The sequence below is a fragment of the Anomaloglossus baeobatrachus genome, chromosome 1, assembly GCF_048569485.1.
Source record: "Anomaloglossus baeobatrachus isolate aAnoBae1 chromosome 1, aAnoBae1.hap1, whole genome shotgun sequence".
In the NCBI taxonomy this organism is placed as follows: Eukaryota; Metazoa; Chordata; class Amphibia; order Anura; family Aromobatidae; genus Anomaloglossus; species Anomaloglossus baeobatrachus.
Genome location: NC_134353.1, coordinates 697,142,620 through 697,167,960, shown reverse-complemented (window position 1 = coordinate 697,167,960; position 25,341 = coordinate 697,142,620). Strand labels below are relative to the sequence as shown.

Genomic DNA, 25,341 nt, shown 5'->3' with positions numbered 1-25,341 from the left:
CACAGATCAAAAGGGCCAATACAGGTCTATAGGTCTGTGAAAAACACATACAGCACACGGATGACGTCAGTGTGCCAGCCGTGTGCTCTCCATATTTAACCCTGCAAAGCATAGGGATTTCTAATTTATCCATCCTTGAAAAATACACTGATGACACATGGATCCAAAACACTGGTAACATTTTTTCACGGATGTGCTTAAACATAGACGTGTAAATGAGGCCTAATGCAATGAGACCTACAAAAACTAGTATAGTGTGGTAATTATGTGAAAGCTGCGTCAATATGCCCACTTCGGCTCATGGTGGCAGATATGTGTGTCTAAAGGGTGCTTTACACGCTGCGACATCGCTAACGATATATCGTCGGGGTCACATCATTAGTGACGCACATCCGGCGCCGGTAGCGACATAGCGGCGTGTGAAAGCTAGGAGCAACGATCGCAAAAACTTCAAAAATCGTTGATCGTTGACACGTCGATCCTTTTCATAATATCGTTGGTGGTGCATGCCGCTGGTTGTTCGTCGTTCCTGCGGCATCACACATCGCTATGTGTGACACCGCAGGAAAGACGAACATCTCTGTACCTGCGCCCACCAGCAATGAGGAAGGAAGGAGGTGGGCGGGATGTTTCGCCCGCTCATCTCCGCCCCTCCGCTTCTATTGGACGGCTACTGTGTGACATCGCTGTGATGTCGCACGAACCGCCCCCTTAGAAAGAAGGCAGATCGCCGGCCAGAGCGACATAGCTAGGCAGGTATCTGTGACGGGTGTTAGCGATGTTGTGCGCCACGGGCAGCGATTTGCCTGTGAAGCTCAACCGACGGACGGGGGCGGGTACGCTTGCTAGCGATATCGCAGCGTGTAAAGTGCCCTTAAGTCCTTATGCCGGGTCAGGCTATGTGGTTCTTATGAAAGAGTTTCACCATTAATAAACCTTAAAGAAGTTATGTTCTCACTTTGTAGTACAGTGACAACCTGTGAACAGAGCCCTGAAAATATATCAGGCAACTCCCACTTAATCATGATGTGACAATGCAAGAGCAGTCTATGGCCTCTTTCATACGTCTGTACAAAACATGTACGTGAAAACCAAGTATCAGTGTTTTGGATCAGTGTGTCAGTGTGTCCATTTTTACCCACCTGTTATCAGTGTTTTGTGTCAGTGTGTCATCAGTGTTTTTCATGGATGGCTAAAGAAAAACAAATAAGCTTATCCTATACTTTGCAATGTTAAAAACATACAGCACCTGGAAGATAAACTGATGCCATCTGTGTACTGTACATGTTTTTCCCAGATGCATAAACATGTATTGACCCTTGCCATGAGTGCTGCCGTAAAAAATGGACGCCTCCGTGTGTTTTGCGTGGACACACAGTCTGTGTAGAAACACGGACATATGAGCACCCCTATAAATTATAATGGGTATGTGTGGTATCTGTAAAAAAAAACAAAAAAAAAAAACAAAACAGATGTCACATGTACTGGAAACATGGACATAAGGAGGAGGCCCAAGAGTAGGTTAGGATGGATCACTACTACTAAAATAAACAGCAGACGCATTTAGGCCAAAGTCACAAGACGTGTTTTGTGGCCTAAATATGAATGATGATGCATGTACTGGCCGCGGTCTCCTGACAGCCTCTTCCATACCTACAAGGATGTTAAGTTTAGGTCAGGAGACCTGCGGTCGGCCCGCACCTCCCGGGCCCGCACCTTCCAAGCACGCACCTCCCGGGCACGCACCTCCCGGGCACGCACCTCCCGGGCACGCACCTCCCGGGCACGCACCTCCCGGGCACGCACCTTCCGGGCACGCACCTTCCAAGCACGCACCTTCCAAGCACGCACCTTCCAAGCACGCACCTCCCGGGCCCATGATATACAGATGTGTGTATTCTGAACTAAACAACATCACCAATCTGACTTAAAATATCACTGCCAGCTCAGATCAGAGTTTTCCCACAAATAAAATTCATTTAAAAGTTACATTTTAAAATTTAAATCAATAGACCTTGGAATAATAATTTCCACAATTAGATCTGTTTAAAAAAATATAAAAAATATTTCTGTGCTGAGATTATCTTATAAAGGTCTCCCTGCTATGTGCTGTGTAATGGCCGTGTCTGACCGTACAGGAACATGGTCTGATCACACCACATGTTCTGGGCAGGGGAGGAAACAAAAAGATTTATAGACAGTATACATCAGTGTTGGGCAACCTTTTGAGCTTGGTGTGTCAAAATTTGCCAAAAAACCGAACATAACTTGGGTGGTGTGTCACCTGGAGAAGAAAAAAAAACATAATTTTGCGACATGTATAGTTTAAACTAACAAATATGTATAATTATTTAACTTACCTGCTTAGTGACTTCTTTGTTCATCTGTCAGTTGGTTTCTTTTGTTGGTCTTGCTATTATTTAACTTGTGTGGGGTGCCGTGAACTAAGATAAGTGAGGGGGAGGGGGAATTCTTCCAGTGATGGCGAACCTGTGGCACTCCAGCTGTTGCAAAACTACAATTCCCATCAGGTCTTCACAGCCAAAGCTTTTGCTTTGAATGGCCAGGCATGATGGGAATTGTAGTTTTGCAACAGCTGGACTGCCACAGGTTCGCCATCACTGATTATTTTTAGTGACTTTTTTGTTGCTGAATTTCATTGGCTAAATGTTCAATTGAAGGTTGGTATTTTGTACACTTCAAGCCCAAGCAAGCGCTACTAAGTTCATCTGTCAATCTGTTTCTTTTGTTGGTTTTGATATTATTTAATGCTGAGAATAAGGTCTCACAAAAGTAGGTAGAGGAAAAATAGTGAGTAAAGCCATTGCTATATTTTTCAGGGTGCTAAAAGTGTCTGGTAACCTATTCCATGGCGGGAAACGGCACCCATAGCACAGGCCTCTTCCAGCCTCCCCCTCACTTATCTCAGTAATGGCCAATGACACTCCACAGTTCACTGGATGGTGGTTGCTGTAGTAATCACAGGGCCTCCAGACAGCGATCCCCTCAGGCCTCAGAAGTGCGTCCCCCGCGGCATTGAGCTGCTCCCTCCTACCGGAAGTCCCAGGCCTAGACGCTCTGCACCGGAGCTCTGTTGTTTGGGCGGCATTGCGCTGCTCCCTGCTGCACCAGCCGGAAGTTCGGGCCTACCGGAAGTCCCAGGCCTAGACGCTCTACCCCGGAGCTCTGTTGTTTGGGCCTACAGACCTCCGGCACAGACATCCTGCATGGCATCCGATCCGATAAAAAAAATCGGAATGGCTTGCCATGCTATTTAAAGGCTGCTTAATTTCTATGGGGCCGCGGCCGGCAGCCGCGTGCCACTGAAAATGACTACGTGTGTCAGCACTGACAAGCGTGTCATAGGTTCGCCATCACTGGTATACATGATGTGAAGATCTGAGGTTGCGGGTCGCATTAATCACCTTGGCAGGTTAATGATGCAATAATTTTACACTTCTTCTGTACACGGTCTTACACCGACCATAGTCCTTATGCTCCCCCAGATGACATATCACGACTGTAGCACGTGCAACAAGCTCCAGCTGGCAACAATAGTTCTTATACTCCTCCAGATGACGGATACCATAACCTTAGCACATGTATCCAGCTCCAGTCGTCAACCATAGTCCTTATGCTCCTACCAACGACAGATATCATGTCTAGCGTACGTATCCAGCTGCAACTTGCAACAATAGTCCTTATGCTCCTCCAGACATTGGATATCACGACAATAGCGTGTGAATCCAGCTCCAAACTCTATAGTCCACCCATAGGCAAGGCACCAGGACCTGGCTGCAACAGCAGGTCCACTACACTCCACGTCACAGCACCAACTACTGACCATACATGACTATTGCCCCATATCACTTCTCCCCTATGCCTCAAAACTACTGGAACAGCATGTCCATCTTGAACTGTCCTCACACCTCTCTTCCTGCTCTCTTTGACCGGTTACAATCTGGCTTCTGACCCCATCATTCCACTGAAACTGCCCTAACCAAAGTCACTAACGACCTACTAAGGCTGCTTTCACACATCCGGTTTTTGCTGAGCGGCACAATACGCCGCTTTGCAGAAAAAACGAAACCGGTTTTTTTCCGCCGGTTGCGTTTTTTCCGCATAGACTTGCATTAGCGCCGTATTGTGCCGCATAGCCTTGCATTGCGTCTGGTTTTTGCCGGATGCGGCATATTTAGCCCATGCAGCAGCCGGATGGAACGTTGCCTGGCACGTTTTTTTTTGTGCGGCGAAAAAAATGCATCGTGCCGGATTTACAATGCAAGCCTATGGACGCCGGATGCCGGTTTTTTGAACTGCGCATGCTCAGTATCAAGCCACATCCGTCAAAAAACAGACGGGCCGCATGGAAAAAACTTATGTAACGCAGCCGTTTTTTTCGCCACATCCGTTGCATAGGTTTTTCTGCCAGATTGAGCCGCACTGCAAAAACCAGATGTGTGAAAGCAGCCTTACCGCAAAACAAAGCGGCACTACTCTTTCCTCCTCCTCCTGGACCTGTCCTCTGCCTTTGACACAGTTGACCACTCTCTTCTACTACAAATTCTCTTGTCTCTGGGCATCACAGACTTGGCGCTATCTTAGATCTCCTCATACTTAACCAACCGAACTTTCAGCGTCTCCCACTCTGACACCACTTCCTAATCTCGCCCCCTATCTGTCGGTGTCCACCAAGGTTCAGTTCTTGGACCACTGCTGTTCTCCATCTACACCTTCGGCCTGGGAGAGCTCATAGAGTCCCACGGCTTTCAGTATCCTCTCTATGCTGATGATACGCAGATCTACCTCTCTGGACCTGACATCACCTCCCTACTAACCAGAATCCCACAATGTCTGTCCGCTATTTCATCCCTTTTCTCTGCTCGATTCCTAAAACTGAACAAGGACAAAACAGAATTCATTGTCTTTCCTCCTCCTCACTCAACCTCCCTACCTGACATATCCATCAATGTCAATGGCTGCTCATTTTCCCCAGTGCCACGTGCTCGCTGCCTGGGAGTAATCCTAGACTCTGATCTCTCTTTCAAGCCGCACATCCAAGCCCTCTTCACCTCCTGCCACCTCCAACTCAAAAATATTTCCCGGATCCGTATATTCCTTTCCCAAGAAGCTGCAAAAACCCTAGTACATGCCCTTACTATCTCCCGCCTGGATTATTGCAACCTCCTAATCACTGGCCTCCCTTCTAACAGTCTCGTACCCCTACAATCTATTCTACACTATGCTGCCCGGCTAATGCATCTGTCCCCCCGCTACTCCCCGACCTCTCCTCTCTGCCAATCCCTTCACCTGCTTCCCATTGCTCAACGACTCCAGTTCAAACCACTAACCATGACCTACAAAGCCATCCACAACCTGTCTCCTCCCTACATCTGTGACCTAGTCTCCCGGTATTTACCTGCACGTAACCTCCGATCCTCACAAGATCTCCTTCTCTACTCCCCTCTCATCTCCTCTTCCCACCACCGCAGCCAAGATTTCTCCTGTGCCTCCCCCATACTCTGTAATGCTCTGCCGCAAAACATCAGACTCTCGCCTACCTTGACAAGCTTCAAAACAAACCTGAAGACCCACCTCTTCCGACAAGCCTACAACCTGCCAAAACCCTCAGTCTGATATAGTGCCACACAACAAGCTCTATCTTCACCTACTGATCACATCACCACCTCCTTAAATGTTTGTTTCATGTAACTCCATGTATGGCCTCTTCTCCACTAGCGTTTTTGTCCTGCAAATTCCCTCGCATTGAGAAACGATTGCAATATTGCAAATGGTTTCTAATTATGCTGTCTCCATTTCCCCTTTTTTTCCAGACGATACACGGGCTCTCCTTGAAATCGCAGCATGCTGCGATTTGATGCGATTCTCAGCTCTCTCAACCCCATGCAAGTCAGAATCCGGGTGGCATGCGCATGTCACACGGATCCTGACACTTGCATACCGCGTCAGACTGGCTACCGGAGGAATCTCCTGTAAAACCAGTCCTGGCCGCGGTTACATGCACTGAACCCCGGAGCTGTCACCTGAGCTCCAGAGTGCAGCCTGAACAGCGAGCGCCGAGTGATGGATTCCCCGGCGACTGCTGGTCAGGTCTGCACAGCTGCAAACAGATCAGGCAGATGCTGGAACTCAGGTTACAGCTCTGGAGCTGAGTGCAGGTAACCGCGGCCAGGACTGGTTTTACAGGAGATTTCTCCTGTAGCCAGTCCTACGCCGCTTACCTAAAAACTCACATAGCACTCACATGACGCTCACATGTCATACGGATGCTATGTGAGAAAAAAAACACACAACGTACGCAGATCACACGCAGGACACACGCAGGATACTCAACTCACATTTTGAGCCGAGTATCGCTGTGTTTTTTTACACGCTAGTGGAGAAGAGGCCTAAGAAGAAGGGTAGTCTCTGGCCAGTCTGCATTATTGTGTGTGTATCAAGGAGGCTGTCTGCAGAGGGGAACAACAGACATACAACCCCCCACCAGATGCAGGACAATGAATCCTACTGCAGATCTGATTACATTAGAGTCAAAGGAGGAAAACTATGACAAACTGTGACAACTCCTTCCAATTGTGTACAGACAAGTGGCCTTAAAATAACAAGCAAGTACACATCTAATAAAAAAAACACAACAACATCGAAGTAACCAACAGTCTGTGCTGTAAAAAGTCCAATAGTCTTTAGCTTGTGGCCAGCTCCTCACACATGGGATTGCAAGTTTTTTGTGAGGTAAAACATCTCCCAGCTTGTTTTTAAACAGGTTTTACCTCACAGAAAGCAGCAGCTGTGGTCACATGCTGTAGTGTCAGTATACCCTCTTTTATGTCCTTCCCTGCCCAGGAGATGTGGTATGGTCAGGCCATGTCCCTGTACGGTCAGACACGGCCATTACACAGCACATATCAGGGACACATATATAAGATTATTTCAGCACAGAAACATTTTTTTAAACATATTTAATTATGGAAATCATTATTATGCCAAAATCTAGTGATTAAAATTAATTAAAGGGGTTTTCACACAGAGTTATGTGACAATCACTTTAACAGCGCCTTACTGTTTGATGAATTAGTTTCTTGCAGTTTTCGCTCAGTTTCTACATTGGAACAGGAAAACAGAACGCCGAATGCCAATGTGAATCTCGCTTTAGACTGAGGGTATTAATATCAGACACAAGACTGGGCTAGAACTGCCTAAATATTTATTCCGGATGAAACATAATGAGAATCGATGGTGATCGCATCTTTTATGGGGTCAATTATTGTTGCTCATTAGCACATCTCCACGTGTAAACATTAGACGTGCTGCTGACATTAACGGAAACGATTAGAAAAATGCGATGACACAAGTGGTCCCACAGGTACACATCATTAGTCATTACGTGGACAGTGGTCCCATACGGACACATCATTAGTCATTACGTGGACAGTGGTCCCATACGGACACATCATTACGTGGACAGTGGTCCCATACGGACACATCATTAGTCATTACGTGGACAGTGGTCCCATACGGACACATCATTAGTCATTACGTGGACAGTGGTCCCATGCGGACACATCATTAGTCATTACGTGGACAGTGGTCCCATACGGACACATCATTAGTCATTACGTGGACAGTGGTCCCATACGGACACATCAGTCATTACACAGACATTGGTCTCATGGGCGGCACGGTGGCTCAGTGGTTAGCACTGCAGTCTTGCAGTGCTGGGGTCCTGGGTTCATATCCACCAAGGACACCATCTGCAAGGAGTTTGTATGTTCTCCCCGTGTTTGCGTGGGTTTCCTCAGACACTCCAAAGACATACAGTTAGGGACTTAAGATTGTGAGCCCCAATGGGGACAGTGTTCCTGATGTATGTAAAGCGCTGCGGAATATGTTAGCGCTATATAAAAATAAAGATTGATTTTGATTTGATGTGGACACATTAGTCATAACACAGACATTGGTCCCATGTGGACACATCATCAGTCATTACATGGACAGTGGTCACATCATCGATCATAACATGGACAATGGTCCCATATGGACATATCATTATTTATTACGTGGACAATGGTCCCATATGGCCACATCATCACTCATCACATGGGCAATGGTCCCATATGGGACCAATAATATGAACATATCAGTCCTTATGTGGACAATGGTCCCGTATGGGCACATCTTAGGTAATTATGTGGACAGTGGTCCCATATGGACACATCATCACTCATTACGTGGACAATGGTCCCATATGGACACATCATCATCACTCATTACGTGGACAATGGTCCCATATGGACACATCATCATCACTCATTACGTGGACAATGGTCCCATATGGACACATCATCGGTTATTACATGGACAGTGGTCACATCATCGATCATAACATGGACAATAGTCCCATATGGACATATCATTATTCATTACGTGGACAGTGGTCCCATATGAACACATCATCGGTCATTACGTGGACAGTGGTCCCATATGGACACATCATCGGTCATTACGTGGACAGTGATCCCATATGGACACATCATCGGTCATTACGTGGACAGTGGTCCCATACGGACACATCATCGGTCATCACGTGGACAGTGGTCCCATATGAACACATCATCACTCATCACGTGGACAGTGGTCCCATATGGACACATCATCGGTCATTACGTGGACAGTGGTCCCATATGGACACATCATCACTCATCACATGGGCAATGGTCCCATATGGGACCAATAATATGAACATATCAGTCCTTATGTGGACAATGGTCCCGTATGGGCACATCTTAGGTAATTATGTGGACAGTGGTCCCATATGGACACATCATCACTCATTACGTGGACAATGGTCCCATATGGACACATCATCGGTTATTACATGGACAGTGGTCACATCATCGATCATAACATGGACAATAGTCCCATATGGACATATCATTATTCATTACGTTGACAGTGGTCCTATATGAACACATCATCGGTCATTACGTGGACAGTGGTCCCATATGGACACATCATCGGTCATTACGTGGACAGTGGTCCCATATGGACACATCATCACGTGGACAGTGGTCCCATATGGACACATCATCACGTGGACAGTGATCCCATATGGACACATCATCACTCATCACGTGGACAGTGATCCCATATGGACACATCATCACTCATCACGTGGACAGTGATCCCATATGGACACATCATCACTCATCACGTGGACAGTGGTCCCATATGGACACATCATCACTCATCACGTGGACAGTGGTCCCATATGGACACATCATCACTCATCACGTGGACAGTGGTCCCATATGGACACATCATCGGTCATTACGTGGACAGTGGTCCCATATGGACACATCATCACTCATCACGTGGACAGTGGTCCCATATGGACACATCATCGGTCATTACGTGGACAGTGGTCCCATATGGACACATCATCGGTCATTACGTGGACAGCGGTCCCATATGCGTGCCAATCACCACTTCTCATGTACAGCAATGTAAACATGGACCATCATCCATCGTTCGGATCCATTTATGGCCCGAGACAGTTGTGCATGTTCTCACCGCTGCCCCCAAAGCCCTTCTTGTGGATAACCAGCTTGTACACTCTGTTGGTTCTCATGTTGGACTCCGACCTGCAGAGACAGGGAAAAGTGAGAGGTGACAGCCGTCACTCAGTGGGTCAGAGCTGACAGGGCGCGGGGTAATGTGACTGTACACAGCCCCCAATGTACCGACCACTTCACCTGCCTGGGGCGGACTCAGGACTACACAGCGGAAGCCCCGGGGAGCACTTTAAAGCTCGCACGTGACGTTCTACCGGAAGTGACGTCCCGAAAGCTGACCGGAAGTGAGGTAATTAGTCGTTCGGGAGGAGATTCTGACGGGAGCCATGGAGCGGCTGAGAAAGTGAGAGCGAGAGGCAGGATGGGAGGAGTGAGAGCCGGGAATGGAGCGCTCACACACCGGGGGAGGGATTGTTTACAGCCGGAGACGCAGCCTGGTCTGCCACTGAGCAGCGGCGCTGTGTACGGCTGTCGGGAGCGAAGGCGGCTGTGCCAAAGTTCTAGAATCTGGGCAAACTCCCCTCACCCTGCTGGGAGCGTGAACAGTGCACAATGTCAGGCAGAGGGGCATATGCCAGCCATGTACACATCGTCCTCAGCGCCGCACATGGCTATGGCGTCCAAAAGAAAAGTCTTGGTCCAGAAAACCAATGATCCAGCCATAAAGGCGACAATTGGTGATTAACGTTATGGCGATGGTTCACCCCCATGAGATTCGTCTCATCTCCGGTGGTGGCTGGCGCCGGGGTCTTCCTCCTCCTCCTGGTGGTGGCTGGTGCCGGGGTCTTCCTCCTCCTCCTGGTGGTGGCTGGCGCCGGGGTCTTCCTCCTCCTCCTCCTCCTGGTGGTGGCTGGCGCCGGGGTCTTCCTCCTCCTCCTCCTCCTGGTGGTGGCTGGCGCCGGGGTCTTCCTCCTCCTCCTCCTCCTGGTGGTGGCTGGCGCCGGGGTCTTCCTCCTCCTCCTCCTCCTGGTGGTGGCTGGCGCCGGGGTCTTCCTCCTCCTCCTCCTCCTGGTGGTGGCTGGCGCCGGGGTCTTCCTCCTCCTCCTCCTCCTGGTGGTGGCTGGCGCCGGGGTCTTCCTCCTCCTCCTCCTCCTCCTGGTGGTGGCTGGCGCCGGGGTCTTCCTCCTCCTCCTCCTCCTGGTGGTGGCTGGCGCCGGGGTCTTCCTCCTCCTCCTCCTCCTCCTCTGGTGGTGGCTGGCGCCGGGGTCTTCCTCCTCCTCCTCCTCCTCCTCTGGTGGTGGCTGGCGCCGGGGTCTTCCTCCTCCTCCTCCTCTGGTGGTGGCTGGCGCCGGGGTCTTCCTCCTCCTCCTCCTCCTCCTCTGGTGGTGGCTGGCGCCGGGGTCTTCCTCCTCCTCCTCCTCCTCCTCTGGTGGTGGCTGGCGCCGGGGTCTTCCTCCTCCTCCTCCTCCTCTGGTGGTGGCTGGCGCCGGGGTCTTCCTCCTCCTCCTCCTCCTCTGGTGGTGGCTGGCGCCGGGGTCTTCCTCCTCCTCCTCCTCCTCTGGTGGTGGCTGGCGCCGGGGTCTTCCTCCTCCTCCTCCTCCTCTGGTGGTGGCTGGCGCCGGGGTCTTCCTCCTCCTCCTCCTCCTCTGGTGGTGGCTGGCGCCGGGGTCTTCCTCCTCCTCCTCCTCCTCTGGTGGTGGCTGGCGCCGGGGTCTTCCTCCTCCTCCTCCTCCTCTGGTGGTGGCTGGCGCCGGGGTCTTCCTCCTCCTCCTCCTCCTCCTCCTCTGGTGGTGGCTGGCGCCGGGGTCTTCCTCCTCCTCCTCCTCCTCCTCTGGTGGTGGCTGGCGCCGGGGTCTTCCTCCTCCTCCTCCTCCTCTGGTGGTGGCTGGCGCCGGGGTCTTCCTCCTCCTCCTCCTCCTCCTCTGGTGGTGGCTGGCGCCGGGGTCTTCCTCCTCCTCCTCCTCCTCCTCTGGTGGTGGCTGGCGCCGGGGTCTTCCTCCTCCTCCTCCTCCTCCTCTGGTGGTGGCTGGCGCCGGGGTCTTCCTCCTCCTCCTCCTCCTCTGGTGGTGGCTGGCGCCGGGGTCTTCCTCCTCCTCCTCCTCCTCCTCCTCTGGTGGTGGCTGGCGCCGGGGTCTTCCTCCTCCTCCTCCTCCTCCTCTGGTGGTGGCTGGCGCCGGGGTCTTCCTCCTCCTCCTCCTCCTCCTCCTCCTCTGGTGGTGGCTGGCGCCGGGGTCTTCCTCCTCCTCCTCCTCCTCCTCCTCCTCCTCTGGTGGTGGCTGGCGCCGGGGTCTTCCTCCTCCTCCTCCTCCTCCTCTGGTGGTGGCTGGCGCCGGGGTCTTCCTCCTCCTCCTCCTCCTCCTCCTCTGGTGGTGGCTGGCGCCGGGGTCTTCCTCCTCCTCCTCCTCCTCCTCCTCCTCCTCCTCTGGTGGTGGCTGGCGCCGGGGTCTTCCTCCTCCTCCTCCTCCTCCTCTGGTGGTGGCTGGCGCCGGGGTCTTCCTCCTCCTCCTCCTCCTCCTCTGGTGGTGGCTGGCGCCGGGGTCTTCCTCCTCCTCCTCCTCCTCCTCCTCCTCTGGTGGTGGCTGGCGCCGGGGTCTTCCTCCTCCTCCTCCTCCTCCTCCTCCTCTGGTGGTGGCTGGCGCCGGGGTCTTCCTCCTCCTCCTCCTCCTCCTCCTCCTCTGGTGGTGGCTGGCGCCGGGTCTTCCTCCTCCTCCTCCTCCTCCTCCTCTGGTGGTGGCTGGCGCCGGGGTCTTCCTCCTCCTCCTCCTCCTCCTCTGGTGGTGGCTGGCGCCGGGGTCTTCCTCCTCCTCCTCCTCCTCCTCCTCCTCTGGTGGTGGCTGGCGCCGGGGTCTTCCTCCTCCTCCTCCTCCTCCTCTGGTGGTGGCTGGCGCCGGGGTCTTCCTCCTCCTCCTCCTCCTCCTCCTCCTCTGGTGGTGGCTGGCGCCGGGGTCTTCCTCCTCCTCCTCCTCCTCCTCTGGTGGTGGCTGGCGCCGGGGTCTTCCTCCTCCTCCTCCTCCTCCTCTGGTGGTGGCTGGCGCCGGGGTCTTCCTCCTCCTCCTCCTCCTCCTCTGGTGGTGGCTGGCGCCGGGGTCTTCCTCCTCCTCCTCCTCCTCTGGTGGTGGCTGGCGCCGGGGTCTTCCTCCTCCTCCTCCTCCTCCTCCTCTGGTGGTGGCTGGCGCCGGGGTCTTCCTCCTCCTCCTCCTCCTCCTCCTCTGGTGGTGGCTGGCGCCGGGGTCTTCCTCCTCCTCCTCCTCCTCCTCTGGTGGTGGCTGGCGCCGGGGTCTTCCTCCTCCTCCTCCTCCTCCTCCTCTGGTGGTGGCTGGCGCCGGGGTCTTCCTCCTCCTCCTCCTCCGTGGTGGCTGGCGCCGGGGTCTTCCTCCTCCTCCTCCTCCTCCTCCTCTGGTGGTGGCTGGCGCCGGGGTCTTCCTCCTCCTCCTCCTCCTCCTCCTCTGGTGGTGGCTGGCGCCGGGGTCTTCCTCCTCCTCCTCCTCCTCCTCCTCTGGTGGTGGCTGGCGCCGGGGTCTTCCTCCTCCTCCTCCTCCTCCTCCTCTGGTGGTGGCTGGCGCCGGGGTCTTCCTCCTCCTCCTCCTCTCCTCCTCCTCTGGTGGTGGCTGGCGCCGGGGTCTTCCTCCTCCTCCTCCTCCTCCTCCTCCTCTGGTGGTGGCTGGCGCCGGGGTCTTCCTCCTCCTCCTCCTCCTCCTCCTCTGGTGGTGGCTGGCGCCGGGGTCTTCCTCCTCCTCCTCCTCCTCCTCTGGTGGTGGCTGGCGCCGGGGTCTTGCTCCCCCTCTGGCGGCGGCCGGCTTCCCCCTTCCGGTGGTATAAAACCAGTACTAGCTGTTCCCTGAAGGATCCGACAATTCTAGGAGGCCATTACTGCTCTAGTGCATGTCCTCATGTATTGCTGTTGGGATTCAGAATCCATGAGTGTATGGCATACAGTGTACAGAATTTATTACCACTGGGGAGTCACTTTATCCAGTTTTCTATACTTCCATTAAGTGCATTACTGATCAATGTTGGGACTCTGAAAAACCCCAAGATGTTGCCATTAAAGGAATTGTCCACTGCCTTTGGGCCAGTAATCATGAATTCAGCTCCATGCTTGTGTTTTTGTGATATGCTCATTACCTGCAGTGTTGTAGGCTGCAATGCCTATTACATTCATCCTTGTTCTTCTGCTTAATTTGCCCCTCACCTGGTTTCTGGCTTCCAGCAGCGTGTCTGACTCTAGAGCCCAGAATAGGGGCAGATGCAGTGAATCAAAAGAGGTAGGAGAAGCGTCATACAAGCAAAGGGTTACATGGCCGCACTGAGATGGCAATATATGAGCGGCGAAGGTAATTAATGAATAGTATATTACAAAGAAACAAGTATGGACCAGTTGAGTTTCATGGTTGCTAGTTCAAAAGTGATGGACCAACCCTTTAACATCCCAACTATTGAAAATCCGGGAAAAAAAAGCTTTGAAAAATAGAAGTTAGTTTATTTGTATCAAAATGCAAAGTAAGCGAACAAAAGACAAATGTAAATCAGATCAGTGTGGTCATCATTGCCTTGATGTCCATAGTGCGATCTGCTCAAAATTTGCAGTAACTAGTTGGATCCCGCTAACACCCCATCTACTGCTGGGGAAGTAGCGCCGTCTGGCCAGATGTGGTCTTTGTGGAAGCATTTTGGCCAAAATCCATACCTTTTGACATGGAAACAAAGCCACTTGCATTACATTACTCACATTTACACAGGTTTAGCTAATAATACAAAATTACAGCAATTTCTTCATCAATTAACTGGTGTATGTTTGAATTGTTGTCCTGCTGCAGAATAAATTTGGAGACAGTCAGATACCACCCTGTTGGTATTGCATGATGGATAAGTATTTGCCTTTCAATCTCCTCCCTTCTGTGGCTCTAGGAAGCCAGAGCTGTCAATCAAAGAAGAGGAGGGGGAGGATGGAGATACAGGGAAAACCAGCAAGTGGTATGGTGCACCTAAATGGTGGGCCCCGCCATGATGCACTGAGCGCCTGTACTTGGGTTGACCAGTCATCCTGTGCTGACAGTCCCTATAATGGTGTGTTCATTGCGGAGAAATCCAGCTCAACGATTATACCATCATACAATACCATCAGGGACACATCTGCCTGGCTGTATGTTTGTCGTTGACTTGCCCAGAATAAATTGGAAGTTAATGTTATTAATGAAGAACGTGCAGAACGTTTCTATTAACTAATCCTGTGTAATGCAGTGTTACGCTATGATCACATATTGGATTTTTGCTGTGTTGTTTTGGGGGGGGGGTTTTGCATTCCCCCCCATGAGTTTTATGCAAATTAAAAGCTGTTTTTTTTTACATTGCCAGCAAATTCTGTGAGATCTCAGAAATCTCACACACTTGTTCTTTGTTTTTTTTTTCCTCCTGTTTGAAATGGAAAACTGCTGCGTTTTTTTATCAATCTTTTTTCAGCGTTTTTGCTTTTTTTTTCTTTTTTTTTTTTTTCTCACCCTTGAAAGCAATGAGTGCAAAAACTAACAAATTAACTTTATTTAAACATTACTGTAGAAGAAAAATGACACACAAAAGAGCAGTAAAACTCAGCAAAACCTGCTTTTTGAAAGCAGCTTTTTTTTTTTTCTTTTTTACTGCCAAGACAGCAGGTTTTACTGCAGAAAAAAAACAGCAAAAATGCAATGTGTGAACAAAGCCTAAGTGCAGTAATAGAATCTCCGTTTGTCATGAGCCATGCTGTTACTCTCTTATAGAAGTACATTGGATTTCCAGAATCAGTTGATCACGACGAGCTGCACTGTTAGGCTATGTGCCCACGGGACAACGTGCCCACGGACTTTGCCGCAGGTTTACCGCAGCCGCTGCCCGGAATCCGCAGCTATCCATTGTTGCGGGATTCAAGCATTTCTGTTGCGGTAAACCTGAGGAACAAGTGCGGAAATACCTGCGGAAGTCCCGGCCTCTATCTCCATAGTGGAAAGGTGAGACATCCGCAGATATTTCCGCATGAATAATTGACATGCAGTTACATGCGGCTGCGGGACATTCGCAGCATATTCCACAGCCGCACATACCGCAGCATGGACACAGCACTCCCCAAATCCCATAGGACAACACGGGGAATGTCTGTACTTTTGCAAACCTAAGGATTTATCTGGAAAATCCAGATAAATCCGCAGACTTTCTGCATCAAATGCGCAGGTACGTTGTCCCATGGGCACATAGCCTTACTGTAACTAATCAGTTACATACGAGTAGCATTACATCCCATAAATGTGCACCGTAGAAAGTGAGCCTTAAGTTTGAGGACTTGCATTGTACACGTAGGATCTTCTAACATAAATGTTAATGGATTCTTTGTGGTTTTTGTATTTACTTTTTCTACCCAAGTGGATGAAAATAAAGTTTGGGCTTTCATTTCTCCCTTTTTTTTTTCACCAAGGAACCTGCAGGAAAACTGGCAAACTACGCCTGAATCTCACATATCATAATGTTGGAACTGGATGTTTTGGAGCAGAGACCACACAACCCTCTTGAGTCTCGGAGCAGGCCCATCACACACAGGTGGCCTGCACTACACATTCCCTTCATCCATGAGCACAACATTGCTTCAGATCCAGGTATCCTGGATCAGGTAACACTGCACGTTAATGAGCAAGAGACACTAACAGAAATCTGTGAGGACGCCAGGTTTATGGCGGAGCCAGATCTTTTCTCTTGTGCTAGAGTAAACCACACCGGGAAGCATTTTGTTGTAAACTCTGCTGTAATGTTGGATGCTGTGGAGAAAGTAACCCCATTAGAGATCTGTGACTCTGTCCAGGACATGATGCTCCAGGAATCAGTAAGTATAATGCATCTGATCTTTTCTCACTTTATTTTATTATGAGGTGTCTGTCAGTAGCAGGACCTTCCGGATGGGTTGCTCATAAGTCAGTACTAGGATACAGAGTCCTTGTCAGTCTCCTATGTCCTATACGTCAGGCAGCACTGTGGGATCACATTACCTTCTTCAGTGCTGGCTGCCATATTAGATAAGGGTATCTAGGAGACATGACAGCACCACAGCCGTCTGTGCCGCTATATGGAAACGTACTAGGCAGTGCAAGTGATTTATTGTGCACACTCGTTCATTACAAAATTATTCTTTACTTCTTTTTAAGGGTGAGTCTACAGATTTGCCAATCAGAGAGGACTTCCGTCAGTTGTCAATCGCACGTGATCTTACAAATCGGCTCCCTATGAAAGGTACATGGTTTCTTATATTTCACCTGCAAAGATTCCTAATACAATAAATCTTAAGTGCCAATGCGATGTTACTGCAACACAATAAATAGAGGTACTGGGATCTGATGTATTGTGCAATGCTTTGTCAGAAGACCTTTGTCATCTATGATGAGAGCATGAGGACTCCGTAATAGTGTAGCCTTTTTTTAGACATCAAGTAGTTTCTGATGACCATTTAACCTTGAAAATTTGATATTTCTTTGTCGCTCCATTGGGAGACCCAGACAATTGGGTGTATAGCTATTGCCTCTGGAGGCCACACAAAGTATTACACTTAAAAGTGTAAGGCCCCTCCCCTTCTGGCTATACACCCCCAGTGGGATCACTGGCTCACCAGTTTTGTGCTTTGTGCGAAGGAGGCAACACATCCACGCATAGCTCCACTTTTTAGTCAGCAGCAGCTGCTGACTATGTCGGATGGAAGAAAAGAGGACACATATAGTGTCCCCAGCATGCTCCCTTCTCACCCCACTGTATGTCGGAGGTGTTTGTAAGGTTGAGGTACCCATTGCGGGTACGGCGGCAGGAGCCCACATGCTGATTCCTTCCCCATCCCTTTTTACAGGGCTCTGGGTGAAGTGGGATTTACCGGTCTCCAGGCACTGAGACCGTGCTCCATCTACAGCCCCTGGAGAAGATGCTGGATGGAGCGGAGTACATCAGGGACATGGCCCTGCTTCCTCAAGGTACTCTGTGTCCCCGTGCATTTGGCGCTCACACCGCAGCATGCTGGGTGTTGTAGTGCGCCGGGGGACATCAGCGCTGCGGCGCCTGTGCCATGGCCTCATTCAGCTTTGCTGAAGCAGGCTCACTTATGGGAATTGGTCGCGCCGGCCGCTGGGACTGCGGCGCGGCTGGCACTTGTAGTGCGCCGGGGACTTCAGCGCGGCCTGCGCTTTTACGGCGGCCGCGCTGATAACTAGAGTCCCCGGCTTTTGCGGCCTGCTTCCGTTCGTTCCCGCCCCCAGACCTGCCAGTCAGGAGAGGGGCGGGACGCTGGCCACTTCCAGGAATCGGTCGCGCCGGCCGCTGGCAGCAGCGCGGCTGGCACTTGTGGTGCGCCGGGGACTTCAGCGCGGCCCGCGCTTTTACGGCGGCCGCGCTGTTAACTCGAGTCCCCGGCTTCTGGGCCTAGTCTCCCTTCGTTACCGCCCACAGCCCTGACAGTCAGGGTAGGGGCGTGACGCTGCATAGAGCAGAGCTGAGAGCTGGAGTATGTTTTGCATACTCCACCCCTCTCACTGTGTGCACTGTGAATCCGGATTCCCGCACTTTCTCAGGCACGCCCACGGCTTCCTTCTCTACAAGGACACCGGCAGCCATTAGTGTCAGTTTCTGTACGATACAGAGACAAGTGTGGAAGACCCTGGCATTCTGATAGTCACACAATCGCTGTAACAGGCGTTAAGCAGCACCTGTGGTGCTAACCCCACTAGTGCAGAAGTGCACTTATAGATATGCTTGTACTATATACATTGCACTGTTTGGTCGCACGTTGTATATACCCTCCTGGATTATGCGGAGGAGTTATCAGCATATTCTCTGTGTAAAACAAAGGTGCAGAACCACATGTTCTATACAGCTGGTACAGCATGTACGGCTATACGGCCGGCAGGTTACATAGACTCCCATTGTATGCACTAATGGCCAGGGGATGAGGACGGTGTCTGCAGTATTTACTGACAGTTTTTCTGAGACTATGGCTATGATACTAGAAGCCTAGCAGTCCGGACATGTCTCTCACAATATGGGCACTGTTGAATCATTGATCCATGGCCCCCCTCAGTGTGAATAACTAACAGCTCCGGGAATGTCACACGCATCCCAGAGTCACGGCTCTGCACGGACGTCAGTCCCAGACAGCCTAAGTGGGCTCGCTATGAGCGGCCTCGGTTTCATCAGGGTCCTAACAGAAGGACTCGCTGTGTAATGAGGCGGAAGTGGCGGCTCAGGATTCTGATCCTGAGACCGCTCTCAATCTGGATACACCTGATTGTGACGCCATAGTAAATAATCTTATAGCGTCCATCTATAGAATGTGGGTTATTTCTCACAGCTCCTCCAGTGGAGGAGTCAGCTTCACGTATTTTTCTGGACCACTCTGCCTTCAGAGAGGCAGGCCAGGAACACCACGCTTATCCAGATATGCGCTTCTCCAAACGGCTTAGGATACACGTTATCCCTGTCCCCTGACTTGGTCAAGGACTGGACCCAATGTCCCGAGCGGCATCCTCCAATCTCCAGGCTTGTAGCTAGATCCATAGTTGCAGTGGGAGATGGAACTGCAAACTCAAAGATGCCACTGACAGACAGATGGATCTCTGATCGAAAGCCATCTATGAGGCTGTCGGCGCACCGTTGGCTCCGGCATTCTCTCCCTTGGGGCACTCCAAGCTATTTCAGCTTGTCTTACACAGATTGACACGGTTACACGTACATCTGTGCCGCAGGTGGCATCCTTAACCTCTCAAATGTCTGCATTTGTTTCTTACGCGATTCAGGTTGTCCTGGACTCTGCGAACCGTGCGGCGGTAGCCTCCGCTACTCCGTGTTTTTAAGCAGAGCCTGGTCTGCTCGTTAAGTGAATGGAAGGCAGATTCTGCTTCCAAAAAAGGTTGCCTAACCAGTTGCCTTTTTCTGCTGACCGACTGTTTGGTGAGCGTTGGATGTAACCATTAAACAGTCCAGGGGTAAGGATTCATCCTTTCCTCAGCCCGGACACAACAAACCCCAACAGAGCAAGAGGCAGTCGGGGTTTTCGGCCTTTTCGAGGCTCGGGCAGGTCCCATTTTTCCTCGTCCAATGTGGACTCAAAAGGATCAGAGGAGCTAAGATTCTTAGCGGGCTCAGTCTCGCCCAAAAAAGCGACAGTCTGAAAACCCGCTTCCAAGGCGGCTTCCTCATGACTTGCGGCCTCGGTCGGTAGCAGGCTCTCCCGCCTTGGCGATATTTAGCTGCCATAGGTCAATGACCATTGAGTGTGAGACATTCTGTCTCACGGGTACAGGATAGAGCTCACTTCTCGTCCTCCAACTCGATTCTTCAGAATTTCTCCACCTCCCGGCCGGGCCGCTGCTCTTCTGCAAACAGGGTGCACTCTATAGGCAGAAAGAGTGATGACCCCCGTTCCTCTTCAGGAACAAGGTCACGGTTTTTACCCCAAATTCTTTGCGGTACCTATAACAACGGGCCGTTCCGTCCCGTTCTGGATCTAAAAATGCTCAGCAAGCTCGTGGACACCAGGCGGTTCCGGATGGAATCCCTCCGCCATGTCATCGCCTCAAGGTCCCAAGGATATTTCCTAGCATCATTAGGCATCAAGGATGCTTATCCACACGTGCCGATTGATCCAGAGCACTAGCGTTTCTACGCTTCGTTATAGGAGACGAACACCCTCTGTTCGTAGCTCTACCTTCCGGCTAGCGACAGTCCAACTGGTCTTCGCCAAGGTCAGGGCAGCAGTAGTCACAGTCCTGCACTCTCAGGGTCACTCTGTGGTCCCGTATTTAGACGATCTACTTGTCAAGGCACTCTCTTAGGAAACATGCCAACACTGCCCGAACGTTGCGCTGGAGACTCTCTAGAGTTTTGGGTGGATCATCAACTTTTTAAAGTCAGATCCGACCCCGACCCTATCGATAACATATCTAGGCATAGAGTTTCTTACTCTCTCAGCGATAGTGAAGCTGCCGCTAGACAAACAGCATTCACTACGGGCTGCAAGCTCTTCTTTAAGAACCAGTCGCACACATTGAGACGCCTCATGCACTTCCTACGTAAGATGGTAGCAATGGAGGCAGTTCCTTTCGCGCAGTTTTACTGCGTCCACTACAATGGGACATTCTCCGCCAATGGGACGAGGAGTCGACGTCCCTCAACAGAGTCGTCGTTCTTTCTCAGGCGGCCAAGGAATCTCTACGGTGGTGGCTTCTTCTCACCTCTTGGTCAAAAAGAAGGTCCTTCCTATCCCCGTCCTGGGCGATAGTTACGACAGACGCGAGTCTATCAGGGTGGGGAGCAGTTTTTCTCCACTACAGCGCTCAGGGTACGTGGACTCAGCAGGAGTCCACTCTTCAGATCAATGTTCTTGAACACAGAGCAGTGTATCTTGCCCTACAATCCTTCCAACAGCGGCTGGAAAGCAAGCATATCCGACTTCAGTCGGACAGCTCCACAGCGGTGGCATACATCAACCACCAAGGAAGAACGCGCAACCGGCAAGCCTTCCAGGAAGTCCGGCAGGTTCTGATGTGGGTGGAAGACACGGCATCCACCATATCCACAATTCACATCCCAAGTGTGGAAACTAGGAAGCTGACTTCCTAAGTCGCTGAGGTGTGGCCGAAAGAGTATGGTCTCCTCACCCGGACGGGTTTCAGGAGATCTGGCGCCGCTGACAGAGGCCGGACGTCGATCTAATGGCGTCACGGCACAACAACAATGTGCCAGCTTCATGGCACGGTTTCACAATCATCGAGCTCTGGCGGCAAACGCCTTAGTTCAGCATTGGTCGCAGTTCCAGCTACCTTAGGTGCCACCTCTGGCATTGTTGCCCAGAGTACTGCGCTAGATCAAGACCGACTGCGGCCGCGCCATCCTCGTCGCTACAAATTGGCCGAGGAGGTTGTGGTACTCGGTTCTGTGGTGCCTCACGGTAGGCTAACCGGGGGCACTACCAGACCAATCAGACTGGCTGTCTCAAGGGCCATTCTTCCATTTGAATTCTACGGCCCTCAACCGGATGGTGTGGCATTGAGTCCTGGAACCTAGTGTCGTCAGGATTACCTCAGGACGTGGTTGCCACCATGAGACAGGCTAGCATACAACGTCCGCCAAGATTGACCACAGGACGTGGAAGATGTTCTTATCTCGGTGCTCGGCGCAGGGTGTTTCTCCCTGGCCGGTTGCATCGTCTATGTTTCCTTCCTTCCTGCAATCTAGGTAGGAAAATGGGTTGTCGCTCAGTTCCCTTTAGGGACAAGTCTCAGCGCTATCTGTATTTTTTCAGAAACGACGACTTCCTCAGGTACGCACGTTCCTACGGGGAGTTTGTCTTCTCAGCACTCCGTACAAGCGGCCGTTAGAGCCCTGAGATCTGAACAAGGTTCTAATTGCTCTCCAGATGCCGCCTTTCGAGCCTTTGAAGGATGTCTCCCTTCCCGTTTTTCACGGGAAGTGGCCTTCTAGTAACGGTCTCGTCTCTTAGGAGAGTTTCCGAGCTAGCAACGCTCTCATACAAACTCCCTTCCTGGTCCTTCACCAGGACAGGGTAGTTCTGCGTCCGGTTCCGGAATTTCTCCCTAAGGTGGTATCCCATTTTCATATCAATCAGGATATCACCTCACCTTCTTTGTGTCCTCGTCCAGTCCATCAATTTCAGAAAGATTTGCATCTGTTGGTTCTGGTGAGAGCACTCAGGTTCTACTTCCCGCATGGCGCTCCTGCGCCACCCGGATGCACTCTTTGTCCTTGTCGCTGGTCGGCGTAAACAGTCGCAAGCTTCCAGATCCACCCTTGCTCGGGGGCTCGAGGAACCAATTCTTGAAACCTACAGTTCTACTGGGCTTCTGGTTCTCTCAAGGCCGAAGGCCCATTCTACCAGAGCCGTGGGTGCATCCTGGGCATTACGGCACCAGGCTACGGCTCAGCAGGTGTGTCAGGCACCCACCTGGTCGAGTCTACTTACTTTTACCAAGCATTATCAGATGCATACCTACGCTTCGGCAGACGCCAGCCTAGGTAGATAAGTCATTCAGGCGGCGGTTGGCCACCTGTAGGAGAGGGCCGTTTGACGGCCCTATCATGAGGTATTCTTTTACCCACCCAGGGATTGCTTTTGGACATCCCAATTGTCTGGGTCTCCCAATGGAGCGACAAAGAAGAAGGGAATTTTGTTTACTTACCGTAAATTCCTTTTCTTCTAGCTCCAATTGGGAGACCCAGCACCCGCCCTGTTTTCTGGGGTTTTTTTCTGTTTTTTCGGGTACACATGTTGTTCATGTGGTATGGTTCAGTTCTCCGATGTTTCCTCGGATTGAATTGGTCTTTAAACCAGTTATTGGCTTTCCTCCTTCTTGCTTTGGCACTAAAACTGGTGAGCCAGTGATCCCACTGGGGGTGTATAGCCAGAAGGGGAGGGGCCTTACACTTTTAAGTGTAATACTTTGTGTGGCCTCCAGAGGCAATAGCTATACACCCAATTGTCTGGGTCTCCCAATTGGAGCTAGAAGAAAAGGAATTTACGGTAAGTAAACAAAATTCCCTTCTTCTTTGATGGATAGATTTACTGTTAGGGGTACTTCTCACATAGCGAGATCGCTAGCGAGATCGTTGCTTAGTCACGGTTTTTGTGACGCACCAGTGACCTCATTAGTGATGTTGCTGTGTGTGACACTGAGCAGCGATCTGGCTCCTGCTGTGAAATCGCTGCTTGTTACACACACAGTGCTGGTTCATTTTTTGGACATTGCTCTCCCGCTGTGAAGCATACATCGGTGTGTTTGACAGCGAGAGAGCAATGATCTGAATGTGCAGGGAGCTGGCGTCTGGCAGCCTGCGGTAAGCTGTAACCAAGGTAAATATCGGGTAACCAAGTGAAGCCCTTTTCTTGGTTACCCGATATTTACCTTGGTTACTAGCGTCCGCCGCTCTCAGGCTGCCAGTGTTTGCTCCCTGCACACGTAGCCGGAGTACACATCGGGTAAATAAGAAAAGCGGTTTGCTTATTAACCCGATGTATACTCTGGCTAGGAGTGCAGGGAGCCAGCGCTAAGCGGTGTGCACTGGTAACCAAGGTAAATATCGGGTAACCAAGCGCTTGGTTACCCGATATTTACCTTAGTTACCAAGCACAGCATCGCTTCCACGCGTCGCTACTGGCGGGTCACTGGTCGCTGGTGAGATCTGCCTGATTGACAGCTCACCAGCGACCATGTAGCGACGCACCAGCGATCCTGACCAGGTCAGATCGCTGGTGGGATCGCTGGAGCGTCACTAAAGTGTGACGGTACCCTTACTTAAGGCTATATAAATTGCCAGGACTCTGTTCACACTGCATTGTTTACCTGTTTGGCTTTTGTGTTAACAGCAGTGATAACTCTTCTGCAATATTCCTGCCATCAAGATACCTGAACTGTAACCAAAAATCAAAGTTCCCCATTGCAAGTTGATGAGATCTGTATTCAACAAAACTTTCTCCACAAAGACTAAAAAACATACTCTATACTGTTAAATGTTTAACCCCTTAAAAGGAATTTTTGCTTTGTCACTTATTAGCATAGATTGTCATTTATTAGGCTGTATGCAGGAGATGAGGTGCTGCATTCATCCTGGTTCAAACACACCTCCATCACTGATAAATGGCTTACTGTCAATATACAGGGTACACAGCTGCTAATCAGGGGTGTGGGCAATTATAGCTTTCTGAGCTCAGCTACATCTGAAAACTGTATCAAAACTGCTGCACCCAGTAAACTGATACCTGGTTGCAATCATGGTCTCTCCTCCTATTTTATACTCCTCTAAGAAGAGGTAGCAAAAACCTGCTGATTCTCTTTAAGGAATTCGGGACTCTAACCGTTACAACATGAAAACGGCACACTGTCAGTAATCGCCACTACTCTGATGTGCTTTAGGTTTAAATCCCCTCTGGAAAGCTTTTATAGGTGTGCTAAGATAATGGACTTGGGAACCATTGTTGCTCCCCCTGTCTGCATCCGATCTGAAGGGTTGTTATGGCAATCACAGGGGTTGTGGACGCAATGGGGTGACACAGAAGCATCTCCCTCTGTCTAACCACTTAGAAGGTATGGTCAAGCTTCGGCAAAAGCACTCAAGATGGAGACATCTCTGATAGCTTGATTCTCACGCTAATTGTGTGGGCACTGCTTCGGTGCCATTGACTCCACCATGATTGCATCAGTTTACAGGAACGACTCACGTAAGATGACGTATGTCATTGGCCAGAAAGGGGTTGACTCAGTTGTCATAATCTATATTATTTAGTAGTTTGTTCAACAGCTTTTTCTAAAAATATTAATCTGGTTTAAATGCATCCATAGTGCTCCAATGCCAGGTAGACATATTTCACTTTGGCCTTTTATATCGTAAGACTGAGATATACCATACATTCACCTAAAGTGCATCGTGGAGTAGTGGCACTTACTGACAGTGTGTAGCTTTCCCTGCTCAATAAAAGAATAGTGGATCATCTGATGAAAATAAATATTGATATCTCTCTATATACAAAAAAAAATAAATTATTTTTATTTATTTTTTTAGCAGATAATCTACCATTCTCTTTATGGGCAGTGATACTATCTAGAAATCAGTCATGTGTTGTTACTTTATGTATCTCTTTACTGTATTCATCCATATCTGGCATGATACCACACACCACAGTAGCAGGTGTGAGAATATGATGGGTGGATCTGTTGAACACCTTGGGGAAAAGTTGAATAAGATGATGTGATTGCTTGTTGTCTTCTATATACTTTCAGCTTTTTTTCCTTTTTTTTTC

At 50.5% G+C, this 25,341-nt stretch overlaps 1 protein-coding gene across 1 annotated transcript in view; it reads left to right on the top strand.

Annotated features, from left to right (window-relative positions):
- Positions 1-9,879: 9,879 nt before the first annotated feature.
- The window catches only part of PRR14L (proline rich 14 like), a 91,830-nt gene continuing 76,368 nt past the window's right edge, over positions 9,880-25,341 (top strand). Inside the window, exons 1-3 of the mRNA XM_075320692.1 lie at positions 9,880-9,936; positions 15,979-16,380; positions 16,700-16,784. Of these exons, the coding sequence (XP_075176807.1) occupies positions 16,027-16,380; positions 16,700-16,784 (439 nt within the window). The 5' untranslated portion in view covers positions 9,880-9,936; positions 15,979-16,026. The remainder of the gene's footprint in view (positions 9,937-15,978; positions 16,381-16,699; positions 16,785-25,341) is intronic.